An 18496-nucleotide genomic window follows, 5' to 3' on the forward strand; every position below is an offset into this window, starting at 1 on the left:
TATTCACATGAAATTAAATACAAATAGTTGATAATATAGGTGTATTAAAGTATGTTGACATCGAGGTATATTCACATGAAATTAAATACAAATAGTTGATAATATAGGTGTATTAAAGTATGTTGACATCGAGGTATATTCACATGAAATTAAATACAAATAGTTGATAATATAGGTGTATTAAAGTATGTTGACATCGAGGTATATTCACATGAAATTAAATACAAATAGTTGATAATATAGGTTTATTAAAGTATGTTGACATCGAGGTATATTCACATGAAATTAAATACAAATAGTTGATAATATAGGTGTATTAAAATATGTTGACATCGAGGTATATTCACATGAAATTAAACATAAATAGTTGATAATATAGGTGTATTAAAGTATGCTGACATCGAGGTATATTCACATGAAATTAAATATAAATAGTTGATACCATAGGTTTATTAAAGTATGTTGACATCGAGGTATATTCACATGAAGTTAAATATAAATAGTTGATACCATAGGTTTATTAAAGTATGTTGACTTCGAAGTATATTCACATGAAATTAAATATAAATAGTTGATACCATAGGCTTATTAAAGTATGTTGACATTGAGGTATATTCACATGAAATTAAATACAAATAGTTGATAATATAGGTGTATTAAAGTATGTTGACATCGAGGTATATTCACATGAAATTAAACATAAATAGTTGATAATATAGGTGTATTAAAGTATGCTGACATCGAGGTATATTCACATGAAATTAAATATAAATAGTTGATACCATAGGTTTATTAAAGTATGTTGACATCGAGGTATATTCACATGAAGTTAAATATAAATAGTTGATACCATAGGTTTATTAAAGTATGTTGACTTCGAAGTATATTCACATGAAATTAAATATAAATAGTTGATACCATAGGCTTATTAAAGTATGTTGACATTGAGGTATGTTCACATGAAATTAAATACAAATAGTTGATAATATAGGTGTATTAAAGTATGTTGACATCGAGGTATATTCACATGAAATTAAACATAAATAGTTGATAATATAGGTGTATTAAAGTATGCTGACATCGAGGTATATTCACATGAAATTAAATATAAATAGTTGATAATATAGGTGTATTAAAGTATGCTGACATCGAGGTATATTCACATGAAATTAAATATAAATAGTTGATACCATAGGTTTATTAAAGTATGTTGACATCGAGGTATATTCACATGAAGTTAAATATAAATAGTTGATACCATAGGTTTATTAAAGTATGTTGACATCGAGGTATATTCACATGAAATTAAATATAAATAGTTGATAATATAGGCTTATTAAAGTATGTTGACTTCGAAGTATATTCACATGAAATTAAATATAAATAGTTGATAACATAGGTTTATTAAAGTATGTTGACATCGAGGTATATTCACATGAAATTAAATATAAATAGTTGATACCATAGGTTTATTAAAGTATGTTGACATCGAGGTATATTCACATGAAATTAAATATAAATAGTTGATACCACAGGTTTATTAAAGTATGTTGACTTCGAAGTATATTCACATGAAATTAAATATAAATAGTTGATACCATAGGTTTATTAAAGTATGTTGACTTTGAAGTATATTCACATGAAATTAATTATAAATAGTTGATACCATAGGTTTATTAAAGTATGTTGACTTCGAAGTATATTCACATGAAATTAAATATAAATAGTTGATACCATAGGTGTATTAAAGTATGTTGACTTCGAAGTATATTCACATGAAATTAAATATAAATAGTTGATACCATAGGTTTATTATAGTATGTTGGCTCTTAAGTATATTCGAAAGAAGCTCAAAATACTTTCAAAGAGACCCAACATCTATAAATTTCCAGTGGATTCTGCTGTCAAACAGGTTGCACAGTACAATATAATTGAATAAAATATTCTGGCCCATTGAAGAGTCTTTCTTTAAAAAAAACATCGAACATTCATAACAACAGCAACAACAACAACAACAAATAATAATAATCTTCATAATAATAATGAAAATAATAATAATAATAATAATAATAATACTGATAATAATAATAATAATATCAATAATAATAATAATAACAATAATAATAATACTGATAATAATAATAATAATAATAATAATATCAATACTAATAATAATGATAATAATAATAATAATAATAATAATAATAACAATAATAATAATACTGATAATAATAATAATGATAATAATAATATCAATAATAATAATACTGATAATAATAATAATAATAATAATATCAATACTAATGATAATGATGATAATAATAATAATAATAACAATAATAATAATTATAATAATAATAATAACATGACTCTTTGAACTCATTAATCCCAGAAAATATTCCAAACATTTGGCGACACTTCTCTTTTAAGAGTAGAGTGAGTGTGTTTTGGCAAATGCTCAAATAGAAGAATATTTTAAAGCCAATAAATATAACAAATAATATCATGAAAATAATAAATAACAAATGCCAATAAATACATGTCACAAATGTTCATTTGATATTAAAAACAAATTATTGATAACTTGATTTATTAAAGTTTGGAGACTGGCATTAAGACACGATAACATTTCGAACTAAGGGAGATAATAACGCCAGTCTAATGTAGGAATTTTAACTGGGTAACTTGGATTTTATATCAGTTTCTCTTACCTTATATACTAAATTTCACCTACCTACAATTTCACGTATTCTCCATGCACTCCGTGCACAGTGGTCCCTTCATGAATGAATGTATGGCTTTCGTTATAGTCATCCCTACCAGTTCATGCTGTCTTTTTACAGAATTTTCCGGCATTAAAGATAACGTTCCTTTGTTCTATGATTTGTTCGTTTGCTGTCTAGGTTTAAATTTTTCTTTGTTCTTTCTTGGGTTTTTGTTTCTTTTTCCTGTTATTGCCTCGTGCATTGATTTGTCCTATCAATGTATACATTCATTTTACTCATTAACATATAAAACAGAGTATAAACTGAACATTTCATTTCAAATGGAGCAGTCAGGAAATAAAAGAAACAACAAATATTATGAATTCGTAAATGTTTTAAAGAGAAATTCACCTGGGTGTCCGAGTCCAGTCAGAGAAGATTCAGATAAACGGTACTGAAGTAACTGCTTCATGACGACATTATGGTAACTCGCACTGTCAGTGGTCAACTGTCTTCGCTAGTGTCCAGTATTTTAATGCTGTTGAAGACACACGAAAAAACAACAACATATAAAACAAGTTTATCATAATCATGTGTTCAGACCACCTACAGAGGAAGTTAATAGTTTAAAATATATAATGTTATCCAGGAAAGTTACGACATCAGTCATGGTTTGGTTTTACATTTTAGGAACTCATATATAAGACTACATATAAATATTGACTTGTAGGTAAAAAGAATAAAACTTTGGCTAAAACAAAGCAAGAATTATACAACAGTACTGGTAAATAATCCATTTGTTTCACTGAATGGGTTATAAAGTTGCTGCAATCGTAATTCAAGGTGTACATCAAGCAAGGTACATACAAATTACTTTCTATATAAATTTTATTTCAATTTTTACTCCGTTCGCCTTTATTGTTTTGTTAATTAATATTTATTTTATGGGGAAATATTATTGCTTTTATTTGTACAATTAAGTTATTTTATTAATTAATATTTGTTTTATGTGAGATATTATTCCTTTTATTGTACACTTTAGTCTCTTATATAGGTACAATATCTGGATTTACTTAGTAAACCAAGATTCTAGCTAATTTCACTATAAAATCTACCTCTATTTTTAGAAATCAAAATATTCTTCTAATTCTTTCACAAGACTTTCCGCTCTAATTTTTTGTTTAAATACACTAAAAGCGCTTAAATTTATATTAAAAAGGCGTGATAGGCAGACGGCCGCTTTTGCGGGCACATAAAAAACTATTTTATGTTGACAGCAGGATGCTATATTTTGTGCAGTTTTGTTCTCTGCACAGTAATCTATCAAGAAATATCCGTCAGTCAAGTGGTGTCACCGACCGCTACAAAACTCGCATTATAATATTTCACATACATGTCCTTAGGCAACCATGCGTCATGTTTGTTCAGAAGTTATATAACTGAGCTAGATGAAAATTTAGCTCTTTTCACCATAATACTAGACGTTACATCAGTTCTCACGAATGCAATAAATTGCAATGAAATAAATTATTTACTTTACGGAACGAAAAGGATACTGCCGTTGGAAAGCAGACATAAAGGTAAGTGCAGTATGATAATTCATCATGCACACAGCAGATTTTTTTAAGTGATGTCTGTCTTTGTCTGCCTGTCTGTCTGTCTGTCTTCTCTCTCTCTCTCTCTCTCTCTCTCTCTCTCTCTCTCTCTCTATATATATATATATATATATATATATATATATATATATATATATATATATATACCGCCATGTCGGCCAGTTCTGCGCATCGGGTAATTCTGCGCAACGATGCGTCATTTCTGTAAACATTGGATCATGTGTTATTTTGGGTTCAAAATCCATTTTATACCAAGAAAGAATGATCGTACTTTAATTAAGAAATGTGATATTCATAAAGTGTACATAAATATCCCACATTTCGACTCGAAATGCTTATGAAAATGTGATTTCTAAAAGTCAACATAAAGACCCACTCCATTACCTTTTTTAACCTGTAACCCAGAAAATCCTATTTACTATGTATCTTTTAGAATCATACAAATTAATACATTATTTGAAAAATTGAAACGTTTACCTTAACAAAATAAGCATCTTAATAAAAGTTTTAAATTTTGCAAGAAATTGTTCCACACGTACAAAATCGTCAGCTACCCATCGTGTGAATTTGCCGATAGAACGGGATTTTCTAAAATTCTTTATTAATTTTTCGCCATGCACAATGTGTTGTAAACACATTACATCCTATCCAATATTGTTTCTCTTCCACATAATAGCTTATTTTTTTCTAAAATGTCGAACTTTACTAAAAAAAATGTACAAGATCGGTTCAGTTTGCTAAATATCTCTTGCCATTTATTGGTATTGTTACGTGAATTTTGTAAAACTAGCCATATACCTGACCTAATTACTCGACTGAACTACTGACAGAAACAGTCTAAAGTAATGTATATCATAGCCCGATGAATAAACGTTGCATCTTTTCAAAGCTGTGCACAGAATAGGCCGACATATCGCGAGTCATGAAAACATGGGCGTGGTATCCCGTTTGTCCAACATTAATACTATCTTCGACAGAATGTTCTGGTTACAATTGCCTATTTTCAAATGGTAAGCATTGCAGTAATTTTCTATCGTCAATTGGTCGAATTCGGTATGCATTTTGCTTCAATATTGGTGACTAAATCCTTAGGTATGCATAAATGCCCGACAGCATGGTGTACATATATATTGTTTGAAAATATTAATTCTGCCTACTATTATTATCAAGTATTTTTCTAAAGAATCCAGGGATAGCACTCTCCGTTCTGTCTGGTGTAAGTTTATAACTCTCTCTCTCTCTCTCTCTCTCTTTATTATATATATATATATATATATATATATATATATATATATATATATATATATATATATCTGTGTGTGTGTGTGTGTGTGTAAATAAGAATATATGTCATCATTGATAATACAAAAACAAATTTTTACACAGAAATGGTTAATAACATTTAAATGTATACCCTATGACCTCATTCCAGTCAACCTGTGCTCTACAATTGCAAATTAGTGAAATCTGCTGACAGCATTTAGTAGGTCAAAGCAGACATGATGATACTGACATGCAGTGAAAGCGATGTGACATACTGAAATGATAATGACAAAGCATTTCCATGCGCAACCTCTGAAAAAAACAGCTGAATATTATGTTTACCTTTATTATTATTATTATTATTATTGATGTTGTTTTATTTGAAATTAAAGTTGCAATGCATCAACAAACAACTGAAATGTAGAGACAAATGAAGATACTTTTTCACATTAGCTATTGTTTCCAACGTATATTCTCGGGAAAGACAATTTCATTTCTGGCCTCGATAAAATCTTAAAGGTAGTGCTGTGCCGTGAAAACAATTCGACAATGTCCAAGTTGCAAATTGCAATGACTCTGTTGGCTTTATTTAAGATAGCAATAAAGAAACAAAACACCTTTGTGTCACTGTAGACATTACATATGTTATTGTGCGCATTGTCCTGTTTCGTGTAAAAATATGTGTTGTGTTATAGTATTCTTTGATGTAGAAATTGTGCGGGAGAGTGTTTCTTATAACACACCTTGTAAAAGAGAGTATTTGTTAATGTATATCTTAAACCCTTTCATGCATCAATACGTTTTGTGAGGCAGAGAATTTTCGATGAGTTGTGTTAATGTTTGATCAGACCCCATAAACACAACTGCATAAGGACTGTTTAAAAAAATTAAGCAAAAAGTAATTTCCTCAACAGGTTTCTGTAATAAAAGAATTCAGGGGGCTCTTTCTTTTATTCTGCAAAGAAATAGAAACAACTAAGTTCTAAAGCAATAAGTCTAACGGTCACGCATATATTTTATTTTTGTATATGAATTTCCTTCAGATTTTGGATCACAGTAAAACCAAATAGAATTAAAAAGGATCCTATTAATTTTTTCATTATATCTTTATAGCATATCAATGTATTGCTTCTACAATCTGAAAAATTAAACACTCTCATCAAATATACAAAATGAACCTAACTCATAACAAAGCAGTAGCAGCAGCAACAACAACAACAACAATAATGATAATAATAATAGTGATAATAATGACAATAACATCAATAACAAGAACACAAATAATAATGAGAGCAATAATAAAAATAATAATAATGAAAGCAATAAAAATAATACTAATAATAATATCAATAACAAGAACAACAACAATAGCAATGATAGCAATACTATTAATAATAATAACGGCAATAACATCAATAACAAGAACAAGAAAAACAACAACAACAACAATAATAATAATAATAATATGATAATAAAATTAATAATAAAATAATAATGACAATAACATCAATAACAAGAACAACAATAGCAACAATGATGGCAATAATAATAATAATAATCATGACAATAATAATAATAATAATAATAATAATAATAATAATAATAATAGCAATAATAATAATAATGATAATGATACTAATAGTAGTTGACGCAGTAGCAAGATCGTCATCGTGTTACGTTAATAAGAGTTCAAGATCAATATTTGATATTACTTCATATAAAAATATCATAAAGACCCTTAATTATCACATGAATTTGAAAGAAGGAAAAACAATATAACTAATCAATTATATACATAAGGCATAAATCATTATTATAAGTATGTGAAAGATCTTACCCTGCTCCTTTTGTTTGTATAGGTCTGTAAACTAAAAACAATTATGTTGTTAGCTATATAATCGAATCGAACAAAGAAAAAAGTATCAACATTGATTTATTTTTAAAAAATCGATTTTTCCATTAGTACATTAAGTTAGATCCGTATATCTTAGCCGCATTTGTGTTTCAGTGGTCGAAACGGACTTTGTAATAACCAACGTTTTAACATTTAATGTTTGGTCTAATAAAATAAGAAACAAACAAACAATATTGATATCATTAAACTTTGGCAAAAGAAACTATTAACCAGGTCTTCAGTTGTTCTATTCGGATTTTAATTAAGACAGATGTACCATTCTTTTCTTTCCGTTTGTCGCATTGAATTAGTTAGTTCAAATGTACAAACAATAAATATTTTGCATGCTTATGCGTTTTCTCTGCCAGAAAGTAAGGGTTTTAATTCAGGATGGCAGAAACCCATTTATGGTATTGCATCCATTCTAATTATTTCGTATCGCTTCTAGTTTTGTAAGTTCACTATTTTTATTAACAATCTAGTGTACTTATAATTATACTGAAATCTAAACATTTTAATTGTATAACAATCGTGCACAACATTACAGATGCAAATGATGACTAGAAAACGAGAAGTAAAACTAGCATATCCGGAGTTGGAGCAGATATAAATAAAATGTCATTAGCAAAATAAACCACAGTAAGTGACAAGTATTCATTCACGGTCTGTATCCGGTTCAGTGGTTTTAAGTGTGCATCATCAAGACACATAATCAACACCAGATTTATTGGTGGAAATCTGATTTAAGCTCTGAAGTTTGCTTTTCTTTTCTTTGTGTGTGCAGATATGTGTTTACTTATTTATTTATTGATTTATTTATTTATTTATTTATTTATTTATTTAAATCGGCAATACACGAGGATACCTTTCTTAGATGGTCTCAGATATTTCGGATTCTAATTTCCTGCTGATTACTAGATGGCAGCAGGGACGCACAACAGCGTTTCCTGGCTGGACCACGTTAATCAGGGACGCACAACAGCGTTTCCTGGTTGGACCACGTTAAGGTGTCTTCACAATAGGCTTCAGGTACATTCGTTTTGGAAACTTAGAGTAAGGTACTTGACTAATGACCCTACGCTGAAGAGTGTCCAACTTGGTCATTTTCAATTTAAATTCAACGGTTTGCAACCATTTGTATTCCTGGTGCGTTTTCCAATGGTAAATTTGTGATAATACATTTATTCTTGGCATGATGTTTACCACCTTTGAAATAAAATAAAGAAATATGTTTCTGCACGGGATTCTCCAAACTGCACAAAATAGCTGAATGAGCTATTTTTTCATTTAGGTGAATAATATCAGCTATTGGGTGATTTAGAATGCTTCATTATCAAATCAATCGAATTCTCGATATACGCTAGTCAATGTATCACTACATTTGTTTATTTTTATATGTATTGTTCTCATGTGTCGACATTTGTTTATGTTACCCAGTTGATTAGTCATACGATTAGAGGCATCAGGAATATAATATGTCCGGCACTTTTGTGACAAAACAGTACTGTATAGCTTATGTTGCATTTTCTAAAAATGATTGTATTGGCATAAAATAACCGGGACACACGTGTTTATGTTTCGTCCTTTGCATTGGTCTAGAGGTTGAACTCAATAATGACTTTGCATTTCTCAGTTGAGGTGTTAATGCTGTTTTCTATTCAATACAGGAGTACGTGTTTTAATGCAGAGCAAATTTTCAATAAATGTTTAGAGAAAATATATTGATTTTCTTAGGGACAACAATAAGATGAAATAACAGCTAGTCATCTCAGTTGTTGTCATATCTATTACAGGATCGTGCTTCTTTCGTGGATGATCGTTATAATCCATATTAGGTATTGTTGCTAGAAAGCTTAAAAAATTACCTTTTACGAGGAAGAAGATTCCTATGAAAAAAGATCCATTTATAACATTTGTTATCATTATGAAACGTAATATATGTATATAAACCAATGCTCTTCTGTGACGTACGTATGCATTCATTTTCAATCAATCGTATCCATTTAGAATAAGGTGAATTAATATAGTTAGATATCAGATCATTTGAAAATATGCCTTAGTTTTGTTTTAAGGCCTCACTATATGACGTGAATCGAAATGAGTTGTACTGCCTGTTATTTGAGCGTTGAATCCAAGATTGGTAATGCCTTTGCAAGCTATGGTTGCTTCTTGGCAAGACATCCATGGAAATTCATTATTGCCTGCGTTCTTATAAATGGTCTGCTTGGAATAGGAATGATACGTCTTACGTCTGAAACCGATACAGCGACTGTTTATACACCAATGAACAGCCAGGCCCACCAAGACAGCGAAAAAGTCCAGAGGCTCTTTCCAGATATGAGCGGTTTTAATTTTGTTAACCTTCAGCGAGCAGACGAAGGGTTAGAAGCTGACGTAATTGTTCGCGCGCCTTCTGGAAACGTGATGGAAAATACAGTATTAGAAGAGGTGAAACAGTTATATGATTATATTGTATCAATAAATGTTGACTATAATGGTGAAAATATAAGCCTAAGTAACATCTGTGCAAGAGATGTTAGAGGTTGTGTTGTTGCTGGCGACTTTTTCATTTCACCTGAATTCATTGTAGCTGTTACCGACGGTAATGTGACATACCCCGTTTTTCATCATCCAAAAAGAGGTATGATATTTTATGAAAACCGAGTGGGAGATGTCCGAGTCAATGGTCCTATTTTAACTTCGGCAGGGATGCTCTCTTTGAGGTTTTATTTCCGAACTGATGGAGAAAAATATGAAGAGATGTATATAATTTGGAAGGATGAATTCATTTCAAAGATGAAGTCGTTTTTCTCAAAACACATTGAGATCGCATTTTCACATTCTGACTCACTTGGTGATGAACTCTCCAACACCATCTCGGGTGACATAGCTTTGTTTTCAATTACATTCACCCTCATGATAACTTATGCATGTGTTGCTACTCTAACGGCCCGGTGGGACTGTGTAGGTCAAAGATCGCATCTTGGCTACCCAGGAGTCATTGCAGCCGGTATGTCAATTGTGTCTTCGTTTGGCCTAGTAAGTGCATGTGGAGTGGAATTTGTCAGCATCGTTGGAGTAATGCCATTCTTAATCATTGGTAATAGATCTCTCTCTCTCTCTCTCTCTCTCTCTCTCTCTCTCTCTCTCTCTCTCTCAACATTTTCAGTGTATTAAAGGGCCTCATATCTTGTTTGTTATATCAGGGTGCATATACTCACACTTCTGTCTGCTGGTGAGGTTGATATATACTAATAAAACTAACGATCAATTTACGACATCTGTAAAATGGACCCAAATCCGTTTGAACTTTTATTACTTTTATGAAATATGTAAACAGAAATTTACAAATTCAACATTTGTTTCTATTGTATATGAGTTTAGGTGGAGCAATTCATTTTACAACAATAGGCAGAAAATAGTTTATAGTACAAGTCACATGGTTCATGCACGCGTACTGGGTCACAGTTTGCAGCTCTACGTATCATTGTGGAGAATTTGATTACACATACATTTAAATGGCTTTTATTTCATTGAAAATTATTATATAAATTCCTCGAAAAATGCTTGACGGAAAACTCAATGATAACGTACTTCAATATTTTTAGGCGTAGTCAATCAAGCGGGGTGATCCCGATTAAACCGGTTTTTGTCACGCTCCATTATGTAAGGCGGAACGCACCTGCGGTTGGGACGAAGTTGTACTACAATCATGAAAAGAGACGCGACAATGTCGTCATTTATAAAAAAAAAAAGCCCGGGAAAACAATGGTAGGAAAAAATGACACACAAGTCCATTAAATTAGGGAAAATTATGTAATGTAGTATCTATCTTCAGTACGTTATGTCATGTCTTTTATTTCAATTCGCACATAATACCTATTGTTCCCATACAACTACATTCCTTCATACACGTACACAACAGTAGAAACACGACTGTCCATTCAGATTTATTTTAATTAAATTTCACATCATGCTAAAGTATCATTTCGAAGAAATCATAAGTACAAGTTAAGAATAAAGCTTATTGCATGTTACTCCTCTATCCCATTCATAGTTAAACATCGATACAGGAGTTGTATCAAAACGCACGCGAATTCTTGTTCACTCGATCAAACCTTCATTCCCCAAGTACTTCAATCCAATATCAACTTTATTGATCCAATCTAATGCTGAACTGCCATTGTAAAAGTCCATAGCGATGGCTATGGAAATTTTATTATAACATTTATTGCGCAGAACACTCAATAGTCACGACAGCATAAACTTTGATAAAAACTATATTACGATCAAAGTTTAAAACTCAAATTAAATTTTAAATTTATATACGTAAATGCGCTTACATGACCCATGTGACTTTTACTAATGAGCGATTTGGGATCTATGAATTGACTGATTTCAAGAATGAATAAATGGTTCGTTTTAACAAGCAAGGAGAAAGAACAAAATTTAAACAATGAACATGACAAAATGAAACATAGAAAAAGCCGTTATTGATTTGTGATGTGTAGTATTTCCATCAGCTATAGAGTTCCGATAGTTAATACCAGCAACAAGCGTAAAACATTTATATTTATAAAGATTTCATTTGCAACAAGAGTTTGACAGAATAATACATCTGGCCATTTTTAACGCGGTATGTATTATGTTGCGATGAAAAGGAAAATCAAACATGGATGAAAAGATTATGTATTCTTTACTCTCTACTTTTGAAATATATTCCATTCTGTACCAAAAGATAATGTACACGTCGTGACAAAAACAATTGTATTTCGGTGGAGTTACATTAAGCAGAGCAACTTATTTTATATAAATTCAGGATCCTCGTATGTAAATGTGCAAGTCTATCTACTTTCGCATTTTTGCACATTATCATTTTCTTTTTCTCGCTTTTACTCAGTTATTTTCTTAACTTTCTCTTCTTCATTTCATTATTTGTCAACTTCTTTATATTTCGTCTTAGTCATCGTAATTGGATCATTCATCAGCGTTAGTTTTTATCATTACCACCGCCATTTATACCCGAAATACCGTGTAATAATGGTAGTAACTTTACCTCACAAACTGTCAAATTTATTATTATTATTATTATTATTATTATTATTATTATTATTATTATCTAGGCATAGGTGTAGACGATATGTTTATCTTACTATCCGGCTTGTCAGACGCCCAAGATAAAGAAACCGTTGAAGAAAAGATAGCAGAGACGATGAGGAAGAGTGGTGTAGCCATCACCATTACATCCCTAACAGATTTTCTAGCTTTCATAGCTGGAGCCACTTCAATATTTCTAGGAGTGAGAAATTTTTGTATCTATACAGGTAAGATTACAGTAAATGTAATAATGCGTACCTACTTTTCTTAATTCCAACGTATTTTTACTCTTTTATCAGTGTTTGGCGTGGACATTTATGTTCCTCAGGAAAGGAGCTTGATTGGGGTGCTAATTTGTCAAAACAAAGACAATGCCATAAGATATAACGAGAGAAGTAAAATGTTTTACAGATGAATGTAAAAAATAAATAGTACTTCTGGCTATCATGTGTCCAATCTGCAAGGATAATCAGAGACAATTCGATAAGATATGTAAATAGCAAGTAAAATATGGAATGCTTGAATGCATGATGTGGAACTAGCAAACAATTGTCATTTTGATTTACAGGTGTTGCTGTGCTGTTTTGTTATCTGAACCAGACGACTTTATTTGTTGCTTGCTTGACATTGCATGAGAAACGAGTAGCAGCGAGACGACACTTCTTCGCGTGCATCAAGGTCATGTCCAAGGACGAAGCTAAAGAGGCCAAAAGGTCCAAGGGAAACATTTTATGTTGCACTGGCTCCCCACCTAGATCACGCAAGGATGTCGAGAGTTTCTTGGACAAACTTCCCGGCTGGCTCTTACCAAGGATTGTTCTAAACCTACCGATGAAAATTCTAATCCTTATTTTATTCGCAGTATATTTGGCTGCATCAATATATGGAATCACGATACTAAAACAAGGACTGGAGTTAAAACATTTAGTGTCAGAATCGTCATACTATTACAAATTCAGGGATTGGTCGGATAGTCATTTCCAATCTTCAACACCAGTTTCTTTTGTTATATCTAGCACAATTTCTTACTCTAATGTAGGCAACCAAAATAAAATCCGTTCACTATTAGATAATGTAAAAAAAGATTTTGAAATTCAAAATTCAACTGAGATTAATTGGCTCTCAGCGTATCAACGGTCACCATTTTATGACAATTCATCTGAAGCAAGTTTTATATCAAATCTGAAAAATCGCTTTTTGAAAAGTCCACTCTTCAAAAGGTTCGAAAATGACGTTTCCTTCGACGAAACAAATACAACAATATCTGCCTCGCGATATTATGTATTTTCTGTTGATCAAAAATCCACAATGGCTCAAGGAAAATTGATGTTGAGGATGCGTAACGTTGCGTCACAGTCATCTCTTCCAGTATTTGCCTTCGCACCATCCTTTATATACTTCGAACAATATGTTGAGATTCTTCCTCAGACTGTTCAAACTGTAGGAATTGCAGTAGCGGTTGTGTTTTTCGTGACGGTTGTCTTCATGCCACACCCAGTTCTTCTTATTTTTCTTACAATTACAGTCGCCATGATTATGGTAGGGATTTTTGGTTTCCTTGACTATTTTGGTCTGACTTTGAGCTCAGTAACAATGGTACACATTGTCATGAGCATAGGCTTTTCTGTTGATTTTACCTCTCATATTTGTCATGGATATATGATATCTACTGGAGACACAAGGGCTGAGAGGGTCCGCTCAACTCTGGTAAGATCTGGGGCACCAATCTTTCACGGAGCTACTTCTTCATTACTGGGTGTCATAATTCTCCTTAAGACGTCAAGTTACATATTTATGTCATTTTTCAAGATTATGTTACTTGTGATACTTTTTGGAATTGCACATTCAGTGCTGTTTTTGCCAGTTATTTTCTCTTTGATTGGGCCTCATAAAAAGGGCATTAGAGGCGTAAAAGTTATTGATGTACGAAAAGACACAGAGATGACTTTTCAACAACCATTGGAAGACATAGTGCAATCTGAAAGATGCCCCGAGGAGCGAAATTGTGTTAATTACCAGAATAGCAAAATGTATAATACAAGCCCAAAAGATGCAGATTATTATGAGATAATTAAACAAAGAAATGGGGCCGGAAACATGGTTTTAGAACAAGACACAATGGATATCCGATACAAGAGAAACTGGGAATGAAAAACTGAGAATTAAACTTGGGATTCACAGTAGCATGTAAAGAGTGATATAGAATTTATGTAAATATTGTTTGGGTTTGCTGACAACAATGCTTTCTAAATCTACAGTATGCAATAATTTACGACGTTACACAAGAAGTTTTGCGTGCTTTTCTATTACGATTCATTTATGTCTGTCAATCTCTCCGTCTAACTAATCGTCAGCTAGTCTGCGCGTGTTTTTCTTTTGTTTTTGTTATGCATGGAAAAACATTCATTCATGCATACAAAGAGACAGAGAGAGAGATGCTGTCAAGTAATTTTACTTGGCATCTCCTCAAGACTTCAATAAATGTTTAAAAATGACACTGAAAAGGTTAGTGCTTGTTTGCTTTGCCTATAAACACCATACAATATTCAAGTCAGCAAATGATAGGATCATTTCTGTTCTGCTGTTACAATTTTAGGGAAAAAAGCAAACACGTTTAAAAGGCCAGAATCCATTCATAAACACAGATATTCCTTAAAACATACTAATTTCTTATGATGGTGTATATTTTACTCATTTGGTTTCAGTGGACATATTATTATTTGCTTCCTGCGCCTCTTTCAGGTATTCATGACAAAGTATAGCGAATCTATCTTTAGACGTGCCTCACTAGCCAATTAGGGTATTTCTAGAACTGGAGTGACTGTAGATTTTATCGAAATAAAAAAATAGTCGATCATTCATAGCTTCTAGGTCTATGTTTGTTTTGTAACATGCTGACGTGATCTGGATGAGGTATGGACATACATTTGAAATCAGATTCGAACGTTTAAATTCGAATGTATGAATGGTTACATTTGTGTCAAGTGGTTTAGAATAAAAGACAATGTTTAAAGCTTAGAGAAAGTACACATTATGGAACGCCTTTACTGTCTTGTGTGGTACGTCCTTAGCACGAATGTTTAGTTCAATGCTGGCCAGTTAGAGCCAGCTTAGATTTTGATACGGCTCTCAATGTCATAAATTAATTGCAAAGACAAACTGTCAGATACCGATAAGAATATAACAGTTTCTAGAAATTACCGAGATTTTAGCGTGTATCGTAATCACGTATATTACGCATTGTTTGTTTTTAAAATCATGATTGAAAGAGAAATAGTAGCCTTACAAACTGAGAAGGCCAATATACTGTCGATTTAAAATCAATGCTATGTATATATTACAAGCATCGACGTCGATTTACGTATTTTCATTTTAAGACTGATTGGAAGCCACATATGCAAAATACATATGGACACAATGCATGTGTAACATTATGCACCTTACCTATGCATACTAGATAATGACAAATAGAAGACTGTTGCTAATTTCCCGGCAAGATTCAATCTGGAGTCACTTTGTCACTAATTATGACCCTTTATGCACAAATAAATCCAGAGGTACAGGTCATAACAAATATCCACATATTGGCATTCTCCACCCACCCCACCCCACCGCATCCCACTCCACCTCACTCCGACCCCCCACACCACCACCACTCTAACCACCCACCCCATGCTTACAGTTTGGATAGAATACCATTTGTATCAAGTATTAATCTTTGTTATCAAATTTGATCAACCTCATCCATTCAGTGTAGATGGAGTTTAAGTAAAAACGACGAGCCCACACACCCGCTTTCATGGGAATGATAACTAGGACAACAAATGTTCTCTATCATTTATATATCCTTTTGTAGCATGGTGTAACATATAATATCTCTCCTTCAATTGATGATGATGAAAATTACATTGCAAGGAAAACGGTGACCAACGAGCAGCTATAACCTACCACAATATATCAATGAGATTGCGAATATAAAAACATATTTTCAATAGAAATTATTTTTTCTTGCATTTGATATAAATACATGCTACATCGCATTTTATTATTAAGCAAATCTCTCACAGGAAATCAAAACATATCATGAAATGTGAAGCTTCATTTACAGGTATGTCTAAGTATTTAGGTCAATAGGTAAGACTAGACCTAGGATTATTCGGATCTCGTTTCTTGCTTCAACAGCCAAAAAGATAATAAAACATATAGACAGTTTGGACCGTATGTGTAACATTTGCTGTGTTATGTATGTATATAATTATTTTTTACCTTCTGCACATGACTTTATCTATAAATATTTAACATTTGTAATCATGATTTAAATTGTAGTGCTTATCTATTGTTGAATTTGTTGTAAGTGCATAGGGTCTATCGTAAAACCTATAGAACGTACATTTGCGTAAAATCTATAAATATACGCTTAAGTACGTGTTGACTGTTACTTATAATAAAACTAGTAGGAACTATTTTGCGAGTTTCTGATTCTTTTCTGTTAGACAGTCGGTCAGGTGGTATCGTAGAAGAATTACGTTAATTCTTATTGAGTGGCTTAAATCGTGTGTGTTTTTCTACGCTGTTGGAAAGATATGATTAGTCACGTCGTTGTAGTGATACTAAAAGTGTTTTACATTTTTCTCCTGTTCATAAGTAGTTGGGACATGGCGGTTTTCCTATTCTTCTTTGTTGTGTTATTGTTGTAACATGAAGTCTGCACGCGTGTTGTATAATGTTATGAGATACTACTAGAGAGAAACATCATTTGTTTGAATTATTCAGTGGAACTAGAAGGTGCTCATTAGACTATAGTATTCTGAAACTATTGTGAGTTCTTAAAGAAGCCATTTCGACACTTCATGACTGTTAGTGGACCAGTACATTCTTGGATCTAAATTTATACATAACATTTCTTTATTTTGGACCATAACACAACTTTTTCAGGATTACTTTGGATTCAGTTCAAAATATTGTATTTTCAGTTCAATTATATTCAATTTTCATTTTATGCCATTGATAATTAAATTATTTGTAGAGCTTTACAAACCTTCTTGATTTTCCTTCTTTCTGGCCATATATTTACCAGGCAACCATAAAAAATGAGCAAATCTTGAAAGGTTGGTCATGCTTTTTTACTAGAGGGTTATATAACTAGGAGGCATAATGTTAATGTTGTGCAGTCCCATTATCCTATTTTTCGAATGTATTGCCCATTGAGCAGGTTAAGACAGAAAAGGTATCTAAACATTATAGGTTATATGGAGTTAATGGAATTCCCCCTACCCATTAAGTGGATAGAAGTTAACCTCATCTGAATAAATTAAAGGGAAGGTAAAATAATAAAAATATTCCTGTTTTGCAATTCTCAGACTGAGATTCCCACAGGAGGTACATAATTACCAAAAATAGCTGGTCCCGGTACATGTAAACTCCAGACAGATTGGAACACTCTTGCCATATAATGTATTTTCCAGCACCCAGCGAATTTGCTCAATAAAAATACATTAAACAAATAATTCTGTGAAAATTCCTATTACACCTGTATTGATTGATTCGCATTTTCTCTCATGTTTGACAGCTGATATAGCACCCCTTGATATTATCTCCAAGGCAGAAGGGCTAACCATTCGGACGATCCGTCAAGCAAAGGGAAAAAGGTTTAATCTATATATGTATAAACCCTGAACGACTAAGAGTAACAAGTGGATGATAAATAACCTTTTAAACGGATTGTACTTTGAGAAATTCAACCTACATACGTGAATATCGCTGACACTGAAAAATATGAGTGCCAACATTCTCGCCACTGTGTCTAAAACGATATAACACGATACATTAATAATTTGCCACGTAGTGTGCTCGAAAATAAATTTCACCCTATTGTAAATTGCGTATAAACCTAGGTAGTAGAGATTCTTCAAGACGTTTGC

General features: G+C 32.0%; 1 protein-coding gene across 2 annotated transcripts; it reads left to right on the forward strand.

The window, feature by feature from the left end:
* Window positions 1–4094: 4094 nt before the first annotated feature.
* On the forward strand, window positions 4095–17038 carry LOC149778341 (patched domain-containing protein 3-like). 2 transcript variants are annotated; one of them, XM_089939152.1, is made up of 4 exons: window positions 4095–4285; window positions 9551–10578; window positions 12602–12802; window positions 13144–17038. In XM_089939152.1, the coding sequence occupies exons 2-4, from the start codon at window positions 9576–9578 to the stop codon at window positions 14724–14726; spliced, it is 2787 nt and encodes a 928-aa protein (XP_089795278.1). In that variant the 5' UTR covers window positions 4095–4285; window positions 9551–9575; the 3' UTR covers window positions 14727–17038. The 2 variants fall into 2 exon arrangements, with proteins under 2 accessions (XP_089795278.1, XP_089795279.1); XM_089939153.1 differs by lacking the exon at window positions 4095–4285 and adding an exon at window positions 5736–8507.
* The last annotated feature ends 1458 nt before the right edge of the window (window positions 17039–18496 follow it).

Source organism: Sinohyriopsis cumingii, chromosome 17 (genome assembly GCF_028554795.1).
Source record: "Sinohyriopsis cumingii isolate HCF-2022 chromosome 17, ASM2855479v2, whole genome shotgun sequence".
Lineage (NCBI taxonomy): Eukaryota > Metazoa > Mollusca > Bivalvia > Unionida > Unionidae > Sinohyriopsis > Sinohyriopsis cumingii.